This window comes from Chrysoperla carnea, chromosome 4, assembly GCF_905475395.1.
Source record: "Chrysoperla carnea chromosome 4, inChrCarn1.1, whole genome shotgun sequence".
In the NCBI taxonomy this organism is placed as follows: domain Eukaryota; kingdom Metazoa; phylum Arthropoda; class Insecta; order Neuroptera; family Chrysopidae; genus Chrysoperla; species Chrysoperla carnea.
Genome location: NC_058340.1, coordinates 2,096,567 through 2,120,997, shown reverse-complemented (window position 1 = coordinate 2,120,997; position 24,431 = coordinate 2,096,567). Strand labels below are relative to the sequence as shown.

Here is a 24,431-nt window from a genome sequence, read left to right as displayed (position 1 = left end):
TTATAAAACTTTTTAAAGAAAATATTTTTTTTTATCGAACACATTTTATATTGCACGATACAGAGCGTTGGAGAATTATTTATTCATTATATTTAGTAAATTTCTTCTTTAAAACTAAAGATAGAATCGAAGTTGGGTCAGCATATCTTTACCTAGATGTAGATTGGCAACCGTTGTCCATATCTTAGTCAGGGCTAATAAATCAAGTTTATCATTGTTTGCCTAAGCCCTGACCAAATCAAATAAATCGAGCCTTTGTGTACTAGTCCATACCTTAGGCTAAATATAATAAATGAAATCTTTGCAAGTGTTTGCCTAAGCCTTGACCAATAATAAACTGAGGCTTGGTTTGCCAGTTCTTGGTTTACTAGCCCTGATCAAATGCAGGTAAACCAAGGCTACTAACTTTGGTTGCATGAAGACCGAAGACCAAAAAAGGTTAGTACGAAAACATATTTATCATGTCTAGTCCATATGTGATTGAGGGAACTTCATGAAGATTGTTGTTACCAGTTAACAGAGAGTATGAAATAAACATATTTATCATTTTTATAACATTTAATCTGCTATAAGCAGATATAAAATAGAGATTACACAAAGTACCCTATTTTTTAAAGCTGCATTCACTTAAAAAAATTGATTCAAAAATTTGTAGACACATTTTGCTATATTGTGACTGGTGTAAAACTAGATTTACAAGTTTCGTAGCTTAAATAACATGCTTAAGTAGGTATATTGAAATTGTTGTTGTTGATTTTTTTTCACAAAATAAATCGCCCCAGTAAAAATTGTACAAACTGTATAAAGTAATTTTTTTTAAACAATCTTTATAAATCATTAGTATAATAAATATAATGTGCAGTTCATGGTTGCGCCCACTACAATGTCTTAGGCAACAAACTAACAAGGAAGTCATTGTCTGGTCACTTCGTGTTTAGAAGTTGATGATGCCGATGATAATAATGACGACTTGCGTGCATAGGTACTTACTACATACAAAATACCCACATAAAGCATTCTATTTTATTTTACTATTGTACATATACAACGTGTTCTGTTATTAACTGCAGAAACCTAACTTCCCAAAATAAGCTCATCAAGAGTAACAAAAAAACTCTTTTCCAAATTTGGATCTGAGCCCTAATTTGGGAGCTACAGGTATGACAAAAATTGATAAATTTGATTATTCACTGACTATCATTCGATAACCAGTAGCCAATGATAATCAGAAGATATTAGTAAATTTTTTTAAATAATATTTAACTGAGGTTGGGATTTTTAAAAATCGATATCGAAAAATTTTATTCTTATTTTACGTCTACATTCATAAAGTTGTAACAAAATTCATCACAAAAGTTGAAAATGAGGTAGGTACAAATAATTTCATCCACAAGTCTAAACTTGCCTTGGCGCTTGTACTATCTTAACCCTGTTATTTTCACTTTTTTTAAGCTTAATGCACTCGAATAATTTTTTGTTTTACATGATATGCTAATTGACGTCATTACCATAATATTTCTACTTAACAATTCTAAATTATGATGAGTGTGATTGTCTGTGGCTGTGGTGATGACTATGACAGTATCACATTTATGACCGTCAAATGTTACAAATCATTTAAGATGTAGAACATAACATTTAAATTACGGTATATTCAATTTATTGTAATTATTGAACATATAAGTTTGATCAATGACCGTAAACGGAAATCAACAGTATTGAATATCATTTTCGTCACACTTTGCTAGCAAAGAGTCTGACTGACTGACTGTTTGATATAATTAGATCTAATAAGCTTACTGAGCCATACTTAATGCTGTAGCTGTATGCATCATGATTCATGACATGCTAAAACTATTCAACGTAATTTAAGGTACTACGAGCGCCAAGGCAAGTTTAGGCATGTGGTTGAAATATACATAGTATATTAAGTTTAGTCTCAAGTTTGTAACGCTTAAAAATAATGATGCTAGGAAAAAAATTTTGTCAGGTGCTCATAAAATCACCTAATTAGTCCATTTCCGGTTGTCCGTCCGTCCGTCCGTCCGTCTGTGGACACGATAACTCAAAAACGAAAAAAAATATCGAGCTGAAATTTTTACAGCGTACTCAGGACGTAAAAAGTGAGGTCAAGTTCGTAAATGAGCATCATGGGTCAATTGGGTCTTGGGTCCGTAGGACCCATCTTGTAAACCGTTAGAGATAGAACAAAAGTTCATGAAATGGGTTTTTTAGGTTTCCCATAAAACCAAAGTTAAATATGCCTACGTTTGAAGTCATTTATTTATTTAAATAAAATAAGTTCCAACTTCGTATAAAAAAATCAAGTCTTTTATCCAAAATTGCCCTGGCGCTCGTACACTCTTAACTAACCAAATTCTTAATAATTTTCCAGTTGTTGGATATGACTAAGACAGCCCATTACAAGTCTGTCTCAGTGTAAACTTAAAAGACATTATGAAATTTTTGTAAACATATCTATCTATCTATCTGTAAGCGTATAAAAAATGCATTACAGTTGCAATTTATAATTACATTCGTAACAAATGTTAATAATATATGATTTATTGTAATCAAAACGATTTGTATGTAACAGCACACATGATTGATATGACTTTTAGATGTATGTATGTACACTAAAAATAAAAATAAAATGAATCTATTATGTTATTTACGTTACCCAGTTTTTCAAAGTTTGTTAGTTCTAAGTGGCGGAGAATAATTCCCTTCTTTGCGCACTACTTCACTACTTTGAAATTAACATATGAGAAAGAATATTTCTGAAGTGAAAACTTCTTTTGACCTGTTAAGCACATTTTGGATGCACAAAAATTAGTGAACTTGTGTTTGTAACTGAACACCGATCGACCATCCAAAATGGATGGAGCGACTTTGTGTGTGTATTCAAGTGGATGCGAGGATGGTTTAGATTTACAATTCGGTCCACTACAAAATGTTTGTGAGGGTTCTGCACCAAAAAATTAAAACTCACAAAATAAATTATGGAAACGCATATAAATAATATATTACATTACATCATACTATTGAAATGTATTTATTTGCGCTGCCGCCATATTTATCTAGAATTGTGAACAGCTCAGGTATTGTGTCCACTGCCGAAAGCCAGGCCAAAGGCCAGTTATTCTGAAGTTTTAACTTTTCTAAGATGCTATCTATAAACAGCTACACTAAATCGCTTATTAATTTTAATACATAATCGTATCCAATTTGTGAATTTTGTAGATTAATCCTGGCAAAGTAGGATAACAGGTAGTGAAAATTAAAGCATATGGTATCGAACGGATTGTATCAACCGTCCATATCAACTGTCCATAGTATTACCTCTTCATATCGACCGAGTATTATTTTCACAGGACTCATAATTACACTTTTACATATATATCCCTTTTCTACGGAAGCCAAGTACTATTTCTGTTATCCACAGCTATCTTAAATTCCAAACCTAATTTCGCTTTTTTCAAAAAACCCTCACAGCCTCCCACGAAATCAGACTCGTTACAATTGTAATCTATTACCGCCGTTTCGTCGATAAAGTCAGAATAAATTGAAGAACCGCTAAATCCGTTATCCGAATTTCCCGCAATTAATGTAGGAAAAAGAAAAATTATTGAAATGATTAAATAGGTTTAATTATTTCTAGTTTCAGTGTACTTAAGTACGTATAAATGCAAAAAGAACTAGTTTTTATTCATTTGAATACATTTATTTATTTATTTTTTTTTGCAAACATTATAAGTGAAATAATTGCATATAGAACTCCATCTATTTAATGATAATTCTAAATCTCCATGAGCTACCTTTATAAATATGAATATATTTCCTCTTTTATTATAAATAATATCTAATTATTCATTATTACTATTAGTGTAAACTATAATATGTAATATTTATAATTTCTTTAACTATCTATCTCATCATTTTGATGATGTTTAAGTGTGAGAATCGATAATATTCATATAAATCCTAAACGAGGATTTATATATTAGATATCCGCTAAACAAGTTACTTACCAAAAACTATTTTTTTTTTAAGGATGTATGAACATGACAACAATGTTTGATTTAAAGGCTCAAAATTTGTTTGTAGGTAGTCTTTTACTCAAAGAATATGTGGTTAAAATTTCAGCTCAGGTACCCGTGCAAATTTTTAAGAAAAAAGTCATTAAAAATCGATATAAAATACATTGGCTCTTATGGAGGAATCTCAAAAAACGACATATTTTGGAAGTTTTTGATAATTTTCATTTGGAATGAATGAAAACAAATTTAAAAAAAACTTTTTAATAGAAAGTAAACATATTAGCAATGAATTAGAAAAGAAAAAAACTAAGTGTCACCGTCCATATAAGGGATGTAAGAGCAGGGTAGATTAAGGGTTGAAATTATTTTTATCTTATTTTCAACTTTGATGATGAATTTTGTTATAACTTCATGAATGTAGACGAAAAATAAGAATAAAATTTTTCGATATGTGTCTTGGTTTTCGAAATATCGAAAGCTAAATAATTAAACAAAATTTTCAATTTTCGATATTTTGAAAATTAAGCCAGATATCGAAAAATTTTATTCTTACCTTTCGTCTTATATCGTCAAGTAATAATATAAATTTATCATCAAAATTGAAAATATCTATTTTTAAATTTGTGCCCCCACTACCATGCTCATACATCCTTATTATTTTTTTAAATAATTTTAAAAAGAAAAGTATATTTTAAAGAGAATACAAAGTGATAAGGGTAAAATTTTATTGGCTTTATATATTAAAATTTGGTGTGAAAAACTTTTTTGTAATTATTTGTAATTATTAAAAGTATAAAAAATATTTCAGCCAGGATAAACCCTGGCACACCTAGTACATATTGTACCTATCGTTAAATTTCAATGATTCATATGCGAAATTTCGAAATCCGTGTAAGTGCAGTTGTACTGTCACGGACTTCTCGCTTAATAAGGTACTTTCTGTAGTAAAAAACAAATTCTGAAATTTGACAAAAATTAACATTTATGTAGAAATATACTTAAATATTCTGATTTTGCGTCATAAAAGCACATTATTGTTTTATTATATTAAAATTAAAAGTCGTAATTTGTAATCAGTATATCACGTGACTTAAAACACGAGTCGTCATAATGTGACATCATATAGAAAAAAAAAACATCCATTAATCCATAAATATCACCTTTGTTTATACATATAATAATTACATACACGGCTGTTGTTTTTACCAATATTACGTCAACAAAATGGCTGACAACGTTCTTGCGAGAGTAAAAAAATTTTAAGATTTGATTTAAATTTATGACCAGAAAGCGTGTTTATTTTGCCGAAATAAATTTTTTTGTGACTTTTTTTTAGGAAAATCAACATTTTGAAGTACTTTTTCATACATAGTAAAATATTTTATGGTATATCTTATATCTTTTATTGTACATTTATGATTGTAGCGAAAATATTACTTTATATATTTTTATCTGATAAATATTTTTTTGTAGTATTGATTATAATTTTAAATTACTAGTTTATATGCCAATTATACAATATTATAATTTGTGTCCAGTTAATTAGAATTGACTTAAAGCAATTTGTATATTTTCTTCTTTTTTTTTTCAACAGTTTTTTCTCAAATGAGTTTACATGCATGCAATAATACATATATTTTAATTATTTTTACATCCATAATCAATGTGCATATGGTACCAAAAGGGGCGGCGAACTCTTAATAACTATTTATTTTTTGGTAGAAAAAAACGATTACTTATTTTTGTTTTGTTGTTGTTATTGAGTATGTCTACTGATTAGCGACACTTCTTTACCTGTTTTTGTACTTTAGCGACCAGAAAACATCGATTTCTTACCTGTTCTAACCCGTCAGCACTCACGTTATGACTATTGTGTTCACGGTCAATTTAAAACATAATACCTCCCCTATAAGCTGTCTGGTTAAATAACTTCCAATTATGAATTTTTCAACCTATCTGATGTGTTTTTAATTTTTTTCCTTCCTTCAGAAATTATAAGAATTTCTCTCGTCACGAGAGTAAAGGTGTGTGAAAAAAGTATTACTTCGGGAATTTTCTGGCCTGCTCGTGCACTTTCGTTCGTTTAATACTTTTCTTGTCATAAAAATCAATACAAGAACAAAAATATTTGTTTGATTGTTATGACTACATTTTCGAATTCCGAAATTTGAAATTTTTCCATTGCATACATAATTGAGTTTCCTGAGCATATTGAAACATAATCTTCCCCAATTTTTTTTTGTGTCAATATTTTTTTGAAATAGTCTCTACACAGAGGTCATATGACTTATATACCAGTTTTTATGCGTTCTAATGTACTTATATTAATTATTTCACGTAATACTTTTTGGAGTAAGGATAGATATAGGAAATGTAAGTTTTTATAGACATAGTCCAGTGTCAGATGATGTTTTTTATATGTCTTGGTTTTCTGATCAGGTATCGAATCACAAAATCTATGTCTTCATTTTTAAAATACATTGGGTTTTTCAAAATCGAAATTTTTGTCATATCTTTACGTTTCATGGCCAGGGCAAGGTATTACCACTCAAAAATTATGCATTTCTAACACTATTTGAAAAATTGTAAACAATATTTGAAATTATTTAAAACGGATTTTTTTGGCACCACCGCATACGTAATCTGTGACGTCAATTCGACAAGCAATGACAATAAAACAGTGTCAACAGTCGCTCGTATTAAGATATCGTTAATATCAACTCTAAAGGGGTATTGTCTATATTATATCATTTCTGAAAGTGAAGAATAAAATGCCACCAAAAATCGACCCAGGATTTTCAAAGACAGATCAAGGAAAACTACCGAAAATAACTATTTTTATGGTATGAGAGTTTTTATTTCAAGATGACAGATTCAATGCACACGAAGTTCGTGAAGTAAAAGCAACGTAAAAGTACTAATTCTAATTAGAAAATGCGTAACGTAACATTCTAGAAAGAAAAAGTGATTAATATAATTTCATAAAAAAATTGTTAGGTCTTCGAAGAGAGAGCTACGGGGACTTTTGTAGCATGTTGAATTTTAGTAAATTTCCTCATTTATAGTAAAAGGAAATGTTTATCATGAAAATGATAATATTCGTACTGTACTAACTACAAAATGATCTTCGCAACAATAATAATTAAATTTCTCAATCGGACCCTTGCGATGAGCACGATCAAACCATTGTTTTCTAATAGCCATACCCATTGGAAACAGAAAAATAAAGTTTTTCTGGCTGTTTTAAAGTAGTATTTGGACACAGGGGCACAAAACACGCCCGATATACTTTCATGCGCGATTTTTCACCGTCAATATTGACCGATTTATCTGTCATTGCCGGTTTATTTCATTCGCAATTCGTATATTTATAATAATTAATATAAGTCAACTGACGTAACAACGCCATTCGTATAACTTCGTGTGTTTCCAGATCGTTTTCGCCAATTTGAATTTTATTGATTTTCATTGTCTGTTTTCTCGGTCATATGGCTCCAGAAAAATCGGGGAAAAAATTAGCCCATTTATCAAGACATAAAAAAAGAAAAAAATGTGAAAAAGGTCTAATGTCAGTCAATCCACCAACGACATGACCTAAGTACTTGATATTTAAGTATCATGAAATGAATAATTCGAGTACCATCGACTGACACTACCACGACCACCAAATGTAAATATTAAAAACGCCTTAGACGTACGTATAGCACCTAAAGTAAATAAATAACAACTTATAATGAATGTAAATTCATTTAAAAAAGTAAACTGTTGTGTATTCAGTCAGTATACAGTATTGTGTGCCAGTATTATTGCTTTTGCTACATAAGAAATTGCCTCATGTTTTGTGGTATTAAAAGTTTGTTGTTGCAGACGTAAATAACATTGTATATACATATGTACACATCTATTCAGTACAATGTGTCTTACCTCTTACCTCACTATCTTTAAGTCGTTGGCGGTCGCCAAACGACCTTCATGCTAATTGCTGTTGTTGTTACTTCCTTGTCATGCCAAAAAAATTTCCGCGTTAAATTTTCAACGAAAATATTCATTTTGAGAGTACTGTATACTCGCGGTAATCCGACCGGCTCCTGTCTAATCCAGTACGCCATGTAATCCGACATAACTATAACGGTAATAAGCTTTTGTTATAAATTTGAAAAATAGGGTACTTTCGGTAGTGAATTAAAATTTATGTAGAAATATACTTAAATATTCTGATTTTGACTCATAAAAGTTGATAACAAAACAAACGAGCTCTGATATGATGTCATATAGGCAAAACCTATAAGTTCAGTGGTAGAAGATTTTTTGACAGAATCATGAAAATGATTTTGTTTGCAAAAAATATTAATGTGCCCTCATTTACATTACCTAATGTGGAGTGTAGTAAAAAAGGAATGGTTGTGGTTAATTTTGGAACAAATATAAGTGGATTATGGTACGAGTTCCGTTATAGGGAGAATTACTGTTTCGAAATGTTTTGAAGACAGAATAAAAAATGTTCAAAATTTAATTTAATTTTATGACAAGAAAGCGTGTTAATTTTTCCAGAATATAATTTTTTGTGGCTTTTTATTAGGAAAATCAACATTTTGAAGTACTTTTTCAAACATAATAGAATACCCTATTGATTTATACGATACATTAGTATGATTACACCAAGAAAGTATTATTAAAAAAAAAAAAAACAACTATTGACAGTATGTATTTTGAATTTTAAAAAACTATTTCAAATTTGCTTCTAAAGCAGGGTAGAATATCATGGCGTCTTGAATGACATGGAATCGTGACATACAGTCATGTTTGAATATGAAAGTTTGCGAGTATTTGAAAGGTTTCATATGGTGTGACGTAGTGCCTTCAAAGAACATCTGATTGGTGTTTGCTATTACATGAAAAGATTTACAATTTCAAATAATTTATTTTTTTTAAATATTAATAATCATTATGTTTTATAAAAATTAATTTTGTGTTTTGTTTACTACATATCATGATTAATCGTTAGAAACTTTTATCCAAACCGATTTATTCTTAGTGGGAAACCTATTACAATGCAGATTTATTATAAATACATGATTTTTTCGTAGCTGAAATTAGAAAATGTTTGAAATCTTATCATTTTGATATTATACCTTGTCGAATTACAAGGTATTCTTTTTCAAAAATTCCAGACTACAGGGGATTTGTGGTAGTACTATATAGTCCGACAAATTCGATATTTCGACTCCACCTTGCAAAACATTCGTCGAATTACCGCGAGTCCATTGTACTTGAATTTATTTGAAACAGTTTTTCATTCATTTCGTCATTTTCTTGTGATTTTTTTGTGTGCTAAGTAATATGAAGACTGTTAGGTTTATAAATAACTAGCTGTAAACTACCCGCTTTGCTAGGTAACATTCCCACTTTCACCCCTCCTCCCACATCCCCTGGCGTAGGGGTTATAGTTTTGTAATGTACACGTCATGTTCTTTTATTTGATACTCCAATTGGGTATATTTAAAAATATTCGATTGTTCAAATCCACTTTCTCGCTCCACCTTTCTACCCCCCGAAGGTTAAAAATAGATAAAAACAATCCTTGAAGCTGGTTCTACATCTTGTCAATATTTGAGCTTAATCGATGCACAAATTTTGAAGTTTTTTAAGCACTCTTTCAACCCCTTACTCTACTATATTATACATGTATTATACATAAAACCTTGAATCTTGAATCACTCTATCTATTAAAAAAAACCACATCAAATTCCGTTGCGTAGTTTTGAAGACCTAAGCATACATTAGGACAACATCGGTACAGACTTTGTTTTACTCCATGTATTGATTTGAAATGTGTTTGAAGTTCCATCCTGTATGAAATATGTATATGTATGTATTGTGAATGTCCTTGATACGTCCTTGATGCTAGGTCATTCACCACTTTTGATTCACGTCGTCTGCTGACTCTCTAAATCCACAATAAACACAACAAACTGAACGCAATGCAATGCCAGCGATCACTGACTGCTGCACTATTACATTACAGTACTGGTGAAACAACAAGTACATCGACCATCGCGTCGCTCGCGTATTATAGTCATCATCAACAACAAACATCACTTACTTCTTCTTCGTCTTCTTATTCTTGCTATAAAGTTAGTTAAACTCTTTTACTTGCCAGAAGTAAGTAAGTAAATGTATGAAGCAATGAAAAAATTCAAGCAAATATATATATATATATGTTTATACAATACATATATATATACATATATTCTTTATTTCAACAGACCATCATCAGACCTGCTGTTGGCTGGCTGGCTGACTAAAGTACGTACAACGTACGAAAGTATCGTCTCCGTCGTAATGTTTCTTGGTGGTGATTTTTTTACCTCTATACGCATGCATTACAGCAAAAGAACACAACAAATATAATAAAGTACTTTCGGCAGTGAAGAATAAATTATGAAATTTGATGAAAATTAAAATTTATGTAAAAACAAGTGAAAACAAACAATTGACTGAGTTAATTGTTGAAATACCATGCATAGTCAGTGTTGATTTCTTTATCACATTACACATACAAACATGTGACATATACATAACTGATAATCAAGTATAGTACATATTAAAAAATTTCTAATTGACGCCCTCACGGGTAAACAGTGATGTTTACGAAAAAATGTTTCAAACAAAAGTTGTTTAATTTTAGATAAGGAACATTTTTTACATTTAAACTTTTGCTCTATCTCTAACGGTTTACAATATGGGTACTACGGACCCAAGACCCAATTGACCTATGATGCTCATTTACGAACTTGACCTCACTATTTACGTCCTGAGTACGCTGTACAAATTTCAGCTCGATACCTATTTTCGTTTTTGAGTTATCGTGTCCACTATGACAAAAGTTTTTTCCTAGCATCATTATTTTTAAGCGTTACAAACTTGGGACTAAACTTAATATACTATGTATATTTCATATATACATGGTATAAATATACTTAAACTAGCTGTGAACTAATTGCCTTGCTGCTCCACAGATATCCCTTTACGTAGGAATTACAGTTTAGTAATGGTAATGTACACGCCATGCTCTTCTATTTAATATCCCACTTGGGTATATTTAGGTTAGGTTAGGCTAGAGTGGATGTCCTGGTATGAGACACACTTGGACCGTAGGGTCCGTTGTGATACCGAAAAAGGGTTGGCACATCCTCAGCCACTACTCCAAGAATCATTTGGAGATGTTTAGAAACAGCAGGAGTGCTTTGACAAGTCAGGTCCAAACGTTCAGCCTGCCTGCCACCCAACCAGTGTTCTGTGGTAGCCCCAACAACTTTGCCAACAGGGGCCCTTGAAAGGGGTATAAAATTTTCAGAACGCCGACGATTGGACTCGCCGACCATATTTGTCTTGTAGTACCACAAGTACGCTTCTCCAACTAACATTTAGTGTATGTATGTATGTGTCTGTTTATTAATATTTCCACTAGGGAAGTGAAAAGAAAGATAAGGAAGTAATTCTCTTATTTCTTTGTGTGTAATTGGCATACTGTTTATTTTAATAATATTTCGAAGACAGTTACAATAACTTGCTCAAAAATCAAAATCAGGCTATACAGACCGGCAATGAGATTCAATATAGACGGCATATGGAGTGTTTCACACAATTATTTTTTTTTCTTCAATTTATGTCGGGAAGAGAGGTAGTTAGTTGCTTAACTTATCGTTCATTGCACATTATATGTCTTCGTTTTATTTTGTACATTGCACCGAGTCATCATACTTTTAGTGTTAAGTAAAAATTATAATCATATATTTATATTATATTGTACTGTAAATTAAAAAAAAAAAGAATTCAAAGGTACATCGCGCATACTTTACAAAATTTGCATACTTTATTGCAATGATAAATTTTCCTCGTAATAATCCATATCTTTATTACTACACTAAAAAAAATTAAAATAATGGCAACCTCATTCCGAAGTTGGCCGTTTCATATTGAAATAAAGTGAAAATATTTTCAAACAATTTCCTCATGATTGGAACAAGTACAGCTAAATATTTCTATTTACAATATAATAGGATTGAATTAAAAATATAAATTAATTGATACAAAATCACTGAAGTTAAATAAACAAAATCATAACTTCTATGAAAAAGAAAATTTCTTTGCGTTTGCTTTAAGGAAGTACTATCGGTAATAGACTTTGCATTCAGAATTTAATGAAACTTGGCATAGTTGTTTGTCTATTATTATATCATAATTAACCAGTTAAATTATCTAGGGGCCTTCAGAGAACTGAAAAAAGATATTTTAAAGATATTTTAACATTGATCCTTATGGGAAATCACAGACTTTATTTTATTTCACAAAATTGGACATTCAGATTTTCAGTTCTCTGAAGCTCCCTAAAAAATTAACTGATTAATTATGATATAATAATGGACAAATATGCCAAGTTTCATTAAATTCTGAAGAAATAAAACCTAAACATAAGTTATTATAACATTTAATCGAAAAAAACATGCTAACTACGGAACTATGTTTTAGAAAAAATTAAAAGAGGACATTCGCCTGTGTCTATGACCTACAAATATTGAAAAACTTAAAGCGTATTTTCTTTCGATTAAATCCAATAATGACATATTTTTAAGTTGTATTTCTTCCGAAAGCTTACGTTTTTCGAATTTATGTTTAAATATTTTGTTTAATTAAAACAAAAATTGTTTGTTTTTTATGAGGATCAACTTTCTAATTTTAGGTGTTATTCTATCGCTTACCGTTTTGAATCTAATGTCATGTCAGAACCCAATCTGATGTCATGAACATCCCAATCAAATTCTACAATTTTCAAAGCTATCAGCTATTATAGATTAGGATGAATAAAATTTCCGAATTGAATAAAATTTGGTATCAAGAAGGGTTTAAGTATTTGAAAGGGTCTTAAATATTTGGAAGGTCAACTTCGTTAAAGGGGGAAATCGGCAGATAAAGAAGAGAGGGTGGGGTTGCGCAAAGTACAAAGTTTTACAAAATAAAAAATATTTTTGTGTTTTGTGATCAGTTTTATGCAAAAAAGTACTCCTGTGATTTTTTCTCTAGGCGCTTAGTTTTCGAAATAAAATTTCTCGGAAAACTAAATCTTCAATATACAATTTTAAGAAAAATGTGTTATTTTTTCAATCTCTGAGAGAATTCGCTTAGCTAACACAGCTCCCCTAAAATTGAATTGGACACAGTGTATATTCTTAATGTAAAAGTAATACATATTGCATTGGTATATAAATAAGTACTTATAGCCCTGGAGCCCGTGACAGTAAAACTTCACTTACACGTCTTTCGAAATTCCGCATATGAATCAATACTATTTAACAATAGGTACAATATGGGCTAGGTGTGCCAGAGTATATATTTTTTGCCAGAATTTTTTTATTTTTTAGTGGTGTCACAGATATTTTGGTCAAGTTTTGAGTTGTTTTCACCGAGGTATTTTAAAAGTAGAACTCAAAATAAACAAATTAAAAAAAAAGGTAATTCCGCGATAAGGGTAAAATTTTAGTGGCTTTATATATTATAAACTGGTGTGACAAATCTTTCTGTCACGAAAAGAGCTGTCACACAAAATTTTCCTGAAAATAGATAAAATTTTCAATAAAATGGTCTCTTACAAATTAATTTCCCTGAAAGTGCAAAATACTTGTAATTATTAAAAGTATAAAAAATATTTCAGCCAGGATAAACCCTGTCACACCTAGTACATATTGTACCTATCGTTAAATTTCAATGATTCATGTGCGAAATTTCGAAATCTGTGTAAGTGCAGTTGTACTGTCACGGACTTCTCGCTTAATAGGGTACTTTCTGTAGTAAAAAATAAACTCTGAAATTTGACAAAAATTAACATTTATGTAGAAATATACTTAAATATTCTGATTTTGCGTCATAAAAGCACGTTATTGTTTTATTATATTAAAATTAAAAGTCGTAATTATTAAAAATAAAAAAAATAAAATAAAATTCTACCAGGATAAACCCTGGCTCATTTAGTCCATATTGTATCTATCATTAAATAGCATTGATTTATTGGTGAAATTTCGAAATCTTTGTAAGTGCAGTTTTACTGTGACGGGCTCCTCGCTTATTATGAATACAATACCTAAGTATTAGTATATATAGTATTATAGGTCTATGTACCTATGTATGCTACATTAAAGTTGATTGCAGGTGTATGTATTATAGTATCTACCTATATAATATAATATAATATAAAATATAATGTAATGCATGAACATATGAAGATAAAAGCTATGCCAACCACTAACACCTCCAAATTGTAAATATAGGTACCTCTATCCCTATATTTACTTCACTTCACTTCACTATGTTTGTATATTTATACCATGTATATATGAAATATACATAGTATATTAAGTTTAGTCCAAAGTTTGTAACGCTTAAAAATAATGATGCTAGGAAAAAATTTTTGTCATAGCTGTTCATAAAATCACCTAATTAGTCCATTTCCGGTTGTCCACCCGTCCGTCCGTCCGTCTGTGGACACGATAACTGAAAAACGAAAAAAGATTTCGAGCTGAAATTTTTACAGCGTACTCAGGACGTAAAAAGTGACGTCTAGTTCATAAATGAGCCTCCGTAGGACCCATCTTGTAAACCTTTAGAGATAGAACAAAAGTTTAAATGTAAAAAATGTTCCTTATCAAAATTTAAACAACTTTTGTTTGATACATTTTCTCGTAAACATCACTGTTTACCCGTGAGGGCGTCAATTAGGCGGAAATTTTATAATATGTACTATACTTGATTATCAGTTATGTATGTGTCACATGTTTGTATGTGTTATGTGATAAAGAAATCAACACTGACTATGCATGGTATTTCAACAATTAACTCAGTCAATTGTTTGTTTTCACTTGTTGTATATTTATATTTGTATTTGTATTTTAAGAGTATCTACTTCTACTGTGTATGTAATTCTTCCTATATAGTTCTTTTAACTTGTGGTCAATTCAATTTAACGCACATATACAACAATTCTTAACCCACAATAAATTCTTTTTATATTTTACTTTTTATTTTATTTTTTATTTATATATCATTTTATAATCCAATCAAAGAAAGTCAAGAAAAGTTCATTACCTCCACTTTCACGTCTAGACATCATTTTTTTTGCATAAAATTTCCTCAAAGTATTTCGTTACCGTAAAACTGATAATGATAACAAAATTTTATTTATTAATTAATTAGTTAATCATCCTTTTATACGTCTTTTGTGAAAAATTCATATCGATTCTCTGTACACGATAACTCAAAAACGTCTGTGGACACGATAACTCAAAAACAAAACAAGATATCGAGCTGAAATTTTTACAGCGTACTCAGGACGTAAAAAGTGAGGTCAAGTTCGTAAATGAGCATCATAGATCAATTGGGTCTTGCAAACCGTTAGAGATAGAACAAAAGTTTAAATGTAAAAAACGTTCCATATCAAAAATTAAAAACTTTTGTTTGAAACTTTTTTTCGTAAACATCACTGTTTACCCGTGAGGGCGCCAATTACTCGGATATTTTATAATATGAACTATACTTGATTATCAGTTACGTATGTGTCACATGTTTGTATGTGTAATGTGATAAAGAAATCCACACTGACTATGCATGGTATTTCAACAATTAACTCATTCAATTGTTTGTTTTCACTTGTAATTGAATAATACTACGCAAAAGATTCAATTTAGCAAAAAATTGATTGAGTTATGTGAATTTCAAGTTTGGCTAGCTTAAGGAAAATGCCTGACCTTTTTTAAATAGAGAATTTTTTCAAATTTGTTGTTTTTTCAAAGTTGTAGAAAAACAGAAAAATTAAACTTTTTGAAATGAAAACTTAAATAGGCGCATTACACAATTTTATTAGTGCGGGTATAATATTTTTTAAACCGACGTTACCCAGAATAAATTGTTATATGCCTGAGGAAACTTTTTTCCAAAAATCAGTTTTGGAAATGAGTTTAAAGGTTAAAAAGCTTAATTCACTGGATTATTTGTGTTTTCTGGTGTGATCTTTAAATTATTCATTTCATTTATGACGAAATACTTTTATCAATAATTTCTTTTTAAAGTCGATGTTTTATATTGAATTTCTCTCCAAGTTACACAATGCGTTCTATAAATTTTTGTTTGTATAGATAGTCATTCGATGCATCCTGAAACCGAAAATAAAAGATTTCTTGCCGTTTCGAGAAGACACGAAATAAATTTAAGTCCAGCAGACAATAAAAAGTCATAGACAACTATCTGCCTGTCAAATATTATAATTGTCTTATATTTGGCTTATTTATTTTACGGAGTTTTCTATCATCAATGTTTCATTTATTATTGAAGATTAGAGCTTTATGACCGTACAAAAATTTCAAATAAAATTGCCATGGCTCAACCAAAAACAATTCGAGTAAACGATACCAGACACTTAGTCTGGGAACTTACTTGACAAAATGAATAATAATATTCCACTTTTGTAACCAACTCTTTGTGAATCTTTGCACTGTCTCGGTATAGTATTACACGGTAAGAAATGCACGACGTTTACTATAATGCTGGTATTATATATAGTATCTATGTAAGCGTAATTAATATTACAGTATTGAATAGAGTTATCCACCAGAAGTATTGTGTGGATAGACAATCAGTATGGGCCTGGCGCCCGTACTGCATTATACTAAATTAGCTATGGCCTCATCTGCCATAGCTAATTTTACTATTCCCTTAATTCAGTATGACGTTGACACCGATACTGACATTGGATAGGTAAGGTGATGCTTTTAGTAACTGAAAACAATATAGTAATTTACTTTATCAGAAAGTATGTGGTCTGATATTAAAGTGTCACAGCTATCGCAGCTGATTAAAAATTAAAATTTTTAAATTATTTCACGGTATGAACACATAAATTGACATAAATGGATATACCCTCTTTATTGAGCATTAAAGTCTCTACATATTAAAAGTTGTATTCAACAAAATATAAGTTTTTCAATGACATGAATGAATGCGACAAAATTGACCTGAATTAATCAATCTTAAAGTTATTATCTAAAGAAAAAAAACGCTGAAAAAGTCGAATTTCAAATTTGTTATCTATGTAAATTCAAATCAATTACCAAAAATGTATGTACGCGAATTACTTCAAAGTGAAATTACTTCAGGCTGAAAAATTCAAAATTTGAAGGGACATCCGTTGGGATATTTGCAAATTTAGGTAGTACATAGGTGATAAGTATAAAAGGGACTGATTTTAATTTACTTATGGTCTATTGCACGATATAAGGAAAAAATTCACCAAACAAACGTTTGAAGTTTTTATACTTCTAAAAATATTGAACATTAGGGGTTATTACAAAAGCAACTAATAAATGATTGTTGGAGAGTTATTATACAAGCGACACTGACGGAATTAGTTTTAAATGTAATTTTGGTACCATGAACATAATTTACCAATACATTAACACATATTAAATCAATTTTAGTTCTGAGTTCTTTCTCTCTTGGGAAAATATATATAAAGAACGTCAAAAATGCATTTGATAAGTTAAGGTCTTATTGTGAAAAATATGTAATAATAATTTCTGTAAGGATTAATAGCCTAAGACCGCACCCTCGGAATAACTATGAATGTCTGGTCTAGTAAGACAAACATTGGAAGCCGCGATTTATAACATTTCCATTTGGTCACAATAGGTGTAATGAAACAACTTCCAGTCATTTTTTACAGCCTTGATAAAAAGTCTGATTCATGAATTGGAAATTTCCTAATCAACCAATAACCACAAGGCCATAATGAAATTTTTCGGGAGAAATGACCCATCTGGAAACATGTTGGAAAAGATGCTCGTATATGTAAAAGTGAGGTTATGCACCATGGCGTCATTTTTGCGCGGTACAGGTAAGTACTGTTGAGAATAGGAATATCACACCCCTTGGTGTCTCATCCCTGCACCAGCAAGTATGCACGGTGTTGCTGGAAACTGACTCTGCATAAATATTCGAAACGAATTACATAATTTTTATCAGGGAAGTACGAAATATGACCGGGAGTAGTTTCATTACATCTATTTAGAATGGAAATATTAATAATTATGGCTCCCGATTTACATGAACGTATTCTCAGCTAAACACAAACGTTGATTGGAGTATTTTATCTATAGATATCCAGACGCTGGAGTTTTACACTATGACTGTTTTTGAATGTTTAAACCAGAATATAGTACTACAATAATACGCTACTAATATTATTAGAATGCAACTAATTACAACAAATATTTTAGGGTCACAAATATACTATCGAACTACTACGAAAAAATGATTTAGAAAATACTATGCCAATGAATAAAAAATAATTTGAGTGAAAAATAAGTTTTGAAAATAAGAAAAAATAAAATGAAATGAACACAATAAAGAAATACCACACACTATCGGGTCCGGTCTGCTTACGTTTGCAGCGTCCCTTGTAGGCTACAGGAATTGCTTTCCCTTTTTGGCAGGCAGCCTCACGTAAATGGCATGCTGATTGATATGTAATTCCATCTGCTCCACATACTTGCCGACCACGTGGATTTCCACCCAAAGGACTCGTACAATTTCTTGCACATTTTACACAGTGTGGACTAAGATTTTGATCAACCAGACAATGTTTCCCTGGCGGACATTCAATCTTGTCACAGGAACCTGCATACAAAAGCCAAAGCATATTAGTAAAGAAAATGATTCGAGGTTTTTAATTTAAATTTAAGGTTCTTACTTTGGCAATGTCCGTAATAAGCTACGGATAATGTATGACTTTTTCTTCGACATGCTCGTTTTCGAAGTCGACATAAGGTACGATATGATCGACCATCGGTACCACATACAGGTCCTCTTGATCCGCCATTGTTGGCTTTACATTCTGGTGAACATACACATTTGGGACCACTTTTTCTTTGAACACATTTTTTTCCCTCTCCACATTGCACACCAGCACAAGTCTCTGAAAAGAAAGATAACTCAACTAACACTCGGAATATAATACACAGTGGGTCTTTACTTAAGTTGAGTCCATATGGAAGTTATCTAGTTACAAAAATATCTTGCTATGGTTTCGAAAATATTAACATTCGGTAATTCATTTTGGCAGCGAATATCCAAGAGTTCGATTGGAATGTTAACGGTCGTTTAGAAATGCAGACCATTTTAAACAGGTTCAAGAAATCACTCTCGAGATATGAAGGAGCGTATTTAATGAATTTTGTAAAATAACAATTATATGTATGGAACGCGAAGGTGGGTGGGAACGTTGTGGCAAAAACGAACTGAAGACAAATTATTCAATGAAAAAAAATCAATTTATTTTGAGCTATATTCTATCTGGAAAAGCGTTTTACATATGTTCCAGGGACACTGTGTGTATACGGCGGTTTATTATTTCAATTTTTGATATTTTGAAAATTACTCCAGATATCGAAAAATTTTATTCTTACTTTTCATCTAATATTATGAAGTTAGTTTTTAAAATTTGTGCCTCCTTTACCGTGCCCATACATCCTTAATAAGTCGGACACAACAGGTCTTTTTTGTTTCCAATAATTTATTATTAAGGCTTTAATTTTAATTTAAGTAGTTTTTTTATATTTCCACCGACTAGTTTTGGAGAAGTCTATGAAAACTTATCATCCATCTACCGTTTTTCCATAAGACCATTGTTAAATATGCCTTCTTTACTCCCTCAAATTTGCATAATTGATTTAAACTTAGTTCAACTTCATATAAAAAATCAAACCTCTTATCCAAAATTTCACTGAGGCTCATAAATCCTTAACTCTGGTCTACACGATTACTTCAATACCTAGCTAATAAAAAAAAGTTTGCTTCATAGATGAAATACTTACGTTTACATGTGCTGCAAGGAACACCTCCACCAAGTACACGCCAAAAAAATAATGTACCAGGATCAAGATCTTCTTTGCTGTATGCTGTTGTGACACTATCTGATGCACAACATTCTTCTTTGGAAACACGTTCACTTAACAGTTCCGTACAACGGCCGTTCCGCATCATTGAAGACCAACAACTGCCTCCTAAAGCAAATAAATAAATCAAATGTTAAAAATTATTATTAATACTATTACTATTACTGTTTAAATCAAAATAGTTTTGTTTTCTATTGTAACTTAAAGCTGTACTATCACGGGAGCTTAAAATAATACACTTAGTGGCATAGAACAAATTTTTCTTCCAGACAATATTGAAAAATAATAACACAATTACAATGACCTGTTTCTTGTTGAAAATTAATCGAGTTTGGGTCGCCTACAACTCATGGTATTTATAAAGCCCTTAAAAATATTTACTTTTAAAAACCTAAATTCTAGCGAAAAACTAACATCACAGATGAAAATATGAACCAAAATTAGTGGGATTCAAAAAAAAAATTCCATACAAATTGGAGAACATTTAACTGTGTTATCCAAAAATCGATTTTTTGAACTTTATGACGTCATCAAAATCTGAAAAAGTTAATTTTGCTCTATCATTTCCAAATTAAATCCAATTATGATTAACCAAGTATGTAATCCAACTCTATTTCGATCATAATTTTCAAATTTTATCTTACTATAACAAGTTGCAAGAATGTGGGGTCCTGGTCCCGAATTTCAGCACAAAGGTGAATTGTAGCCAAAATCCAAAATCACAGATGGAAAGAGTCCCCCAAAATTAGTGAGTTTGAAAAGATATTCAATGCAATTTTACAGTGTTATTCAAAAATCTATTTTTTTAACTGTATGTCATCAAAATTCAAAGTTACTTTTATCGGAGTTGTAATGACCGAGTTATTTTAACAGAGTTATTAAATACGGAGTTATTCATGACGTTTCCTGCTCTGTAATATAAACCTGTGCAGTCAAAAGTACTTTTGAACAACTTCCTTTAGTAAGCATTCCGTACGAAAATATTTTGTCTTTTTTAAAAATAGTTACAGACATTTTCAAAAACTTCGTTCTTTTTTATTTCAGCTAATTAAAATTCTTATATTCTATTAAAGCATAAACCACAAAAACAGCGTCTGAATATGAATCTAAGAAAACGGAGGTGCCATGACTTATGTGTTAAATATTTGTCTCAAATTAAAAAAATCTGATATGAACTCTATATACAGGGTGGCTTTTTTAACTTTACATTTGCAAAAAAAGAAAAAAAAGAAGACAGACAAAAAAATCTTGTTTCAAACAAAAGTTTAATCATTTGAAAGTCTCGATTATTCCAAATGCATATTTATTTTTATGTGGATAGGTTTTAGGTTATTCTGACGTATGACCCATATTGTTGTACAGTTTCATTCGGTGGTTTTTGCGTCAAAGACGAACAAACAAACATCCTTACTTTCACATTTATAATATATTGTAAGCAATGATCCAGGTTTAATTTTTATGGTGTCAGAATTAAATATATGTACTATACAATGTCAAACACCTGTTACACAATGTGGACTTTATTTGATAGTATTTTGTACATAGAGGTAAAAAAAAAATTAAATAAATAAATATAGTGTGAGTCAAACAAATGATTTCATGGCCAGACATATAAAAAAAAAATGTTGAATGAAATCCCACATATTATTATTATTATAAAATAATTTTGATTTGTCAATGAAATAGTTTCCACGAATACATTTTTAAATTGTTGCATAGATTTTAATTCAAACAATGTTAAAACATTATTGATATTGTATTATCGATTTTATTTATATCCAGGTATTTAAAAGATAGAGTGCCATTTGTTATTTCTTTATGGAGGTACTGTATAAGGGAACTTATAGCAAACATCTTATTTTGATTTATAGATTGAAAATACTGTTATTATAAACTAGCTGTACCCTGCCACGATTCTCTGTGCCATATTATGGTTGCATGAAAATAGATGAGAAATTTAGCAGCTGGTAAATTATATAAAGTTTGATGAACCCCTGATAAAAGAGCTGACTAATTTTAAATATATTTGGACAGAAATTTTCGACTGAATTCTATTTTTTGACTTTCTTATTCAAAATTTCGAAACCTGCGTTAGTGCGGTTTTATTGTCACGGGCTCCGAGGCTAATAATTTTTGACATTTAATTCTTCAATAGTACTTGTGTATGGTAAAGTCGAGTAGGTAAAGCAACGCTTCAAATTTTTCCATAAGAGCGAAGATATATCTCCTTAAAGTATTGATTGCATGCTTGAAAAAAAACCTACTCAAGGTTAATTATTAATTTTTATGTACTTTGATTAATTATTATCTGTTTATTACTTTATGTACAATAATTAATAATACTAGAAATGTGCATTAATTAAAGTATGGGAGAGCCGGTATTTATAAACTCTCCCATATTCACCCATATTTTAGCTTTTATAGTTAAAGAGGCACGGAGCATATATTCATCAAGCTTTGTAAGCTTTTTTTCCTTCTAATAATATCTCCAGCTAACTAACTCTAAAGTGAAGTTTTAATTTATAAGATTTTAATACGCGGTTTTATATCACCTCAAATGTTAGACCGTGTGACAAAAAAGGTGCTTTGTAAAATGATTGATACATACTTGAAATTTCGTGAGTGCCTTTCTTTTGGTGAGTCTACCAAACTGCTCTTTACGACTTTGTTCGAAAGCGCTGCGTTATCAAAAGAGCACGATGACTTCATATTTAAGATATCGGTCTGAAAAAACGCAGCAAGGAATTTGTCGGACACTTTGAACAGTTGATAATATTAATAATTATTTAACAATTCAGTAAAAATGAACTATGTATGTATTTAAGTACCTACAGCATGTTCGAGGTCGTAGACAATCTCGTTAAGGGTACAGGGTAGCCACGAGCTACGGTAACTACGGGAGCGGAATTTCTGACGGGTCGAACTAGTTAATACTTATTGTAAGTCTAAGTTAAGTATAGTCAAGGTTATTTGTTGCATATAGAATTAAAACCCGGATATGTTAGAGTTAAGTTAGTTGCAAATTATTCATATTATAAATAAATATCTATCCATTTGAGTTGTTTGTTATAATATTATAGTTATACTTATTATAATAATGATTATTATCTAATTATTATTACATGTATATACCTACAGTATGCAATGCATATGGTGGTGCAGAGAAGTGTGCGATTTTGAAATTATTATATTAAAGGTTTGTACAAAAATTCAATTTATTCCGTTCGATTTCGAGGTTGGCACTTATCTTGACCAAGATGATCGGGTTGTTATAGAATTTCAAAAAATTAAAGAAAATAAAGTATCAATAAGTTGATGGTTAAAAAATCCTAAAGGCACTCTTGATGGGAAATCGAAAATTTTCCAAAAATTTTTTCTATAAAAAAATGTCAAATTTGATCATTTTTGGTTTATTTATGCTTAATCCAGTCATAAAGGACCTACTTATATGCATATCGACTTACTTGGATCAAAATTTCAATTTTTTTTATAGTCATGGGGCACTATAAATAATAGTATTTTTTAACCGAAATTCTAAGATTTTTACTTTTACCAATTTTTTAACATTCGTGAATTTCCTGAATTTTGATTTTGACTTGATCTATCTTCTAATAGTTATATCTACCATAATTTTTTTTTCTATTTTACTTGAGTAATAACATAACATGAACATTACAAAATCATTTTTAATATAATCATAATAATCTATTCCAGATGTTATATATTCTGTTTATTATTATTAATCATTTAAAACATTTTTATTTAAGATCTTACTAAATATAATATGTGCATTGAATGTGTATAATATTGAATATTCTCTGTAATAACAAATAGTATAACCATTTTTATACCATGTATATATAAAACATACATAGTATATTAAGTTTAGTCCAAGTTTGTAACGCTTAAAAATAATGATGCTAGGAAAAAAATTTGGTCATAGGTGTTCATAAAATCACCTAATTAGTCCATTTCCGGTTGTCCGTCCGTCCGTCCGTTTGTGGACACGATAACTCAAAAACGAAAAAAGATATCGTGCTGAAATTTTTACAGCGTACTCAGGACGTAAAAAGTGAGGTCAAGTTCGTAAATGAGCATCATAGGTCAATTGGATCTTGGGTCCGTAGGACCCATCTTGTAAACCGTTAGAGATAGAACAAAAGTTTAAGTGTAAAAAATGTTCCTTATCAAAAATTAAACAACTTTTGTTTGAAATATTTTTTCGTAAACATCACTGTTTACCCGTGAGGGCGCCAATTAGGCGGAAATTTTATAATATGTACTATACTTGATTATCAGTTATGTATGTGTCACATGTTTGTATGTGTAATGTGATAAAGAAATCAACACTGACTATGCATGGTATTTCAACAATTAACTCAGTCAATTGTTT

At 30.4% G+C, this 24,431-nt stretch overlaps 1 protein-coding gene across 1 annotated transcript in view; it reads right to left on the bottom strand.

The window, feature by feature from the left end:
- Nucleotides 1–24,431, bottom strand: part of LOC123297691 (follistatin) — a 73,522-nt gene that overhangs the window by 10,180 nt on the left and 38,911 nt on the right. The window contains exons 2-4 of the mRNA XM_044879444.1: nucleotides 19,958–20,146; nucleotides 18,835–19,059; nucleotides 18,528–18,761 (exon numbers count right to left, since the gene is read on the bottom strand). Coding sequence (XP_044735379.1) covers nucleotides 18,528–18,761; nucleotides 18,835–19,059; nucleotides 19,958–20,146 — 648 coding nt within the window. The remainder of the gene's footprint in view (nucleotides 1–18,527; nucleotides 18,762–18,834; nucleotides 19,060–19,957; nucleotides 20,147–24,431) is intronic.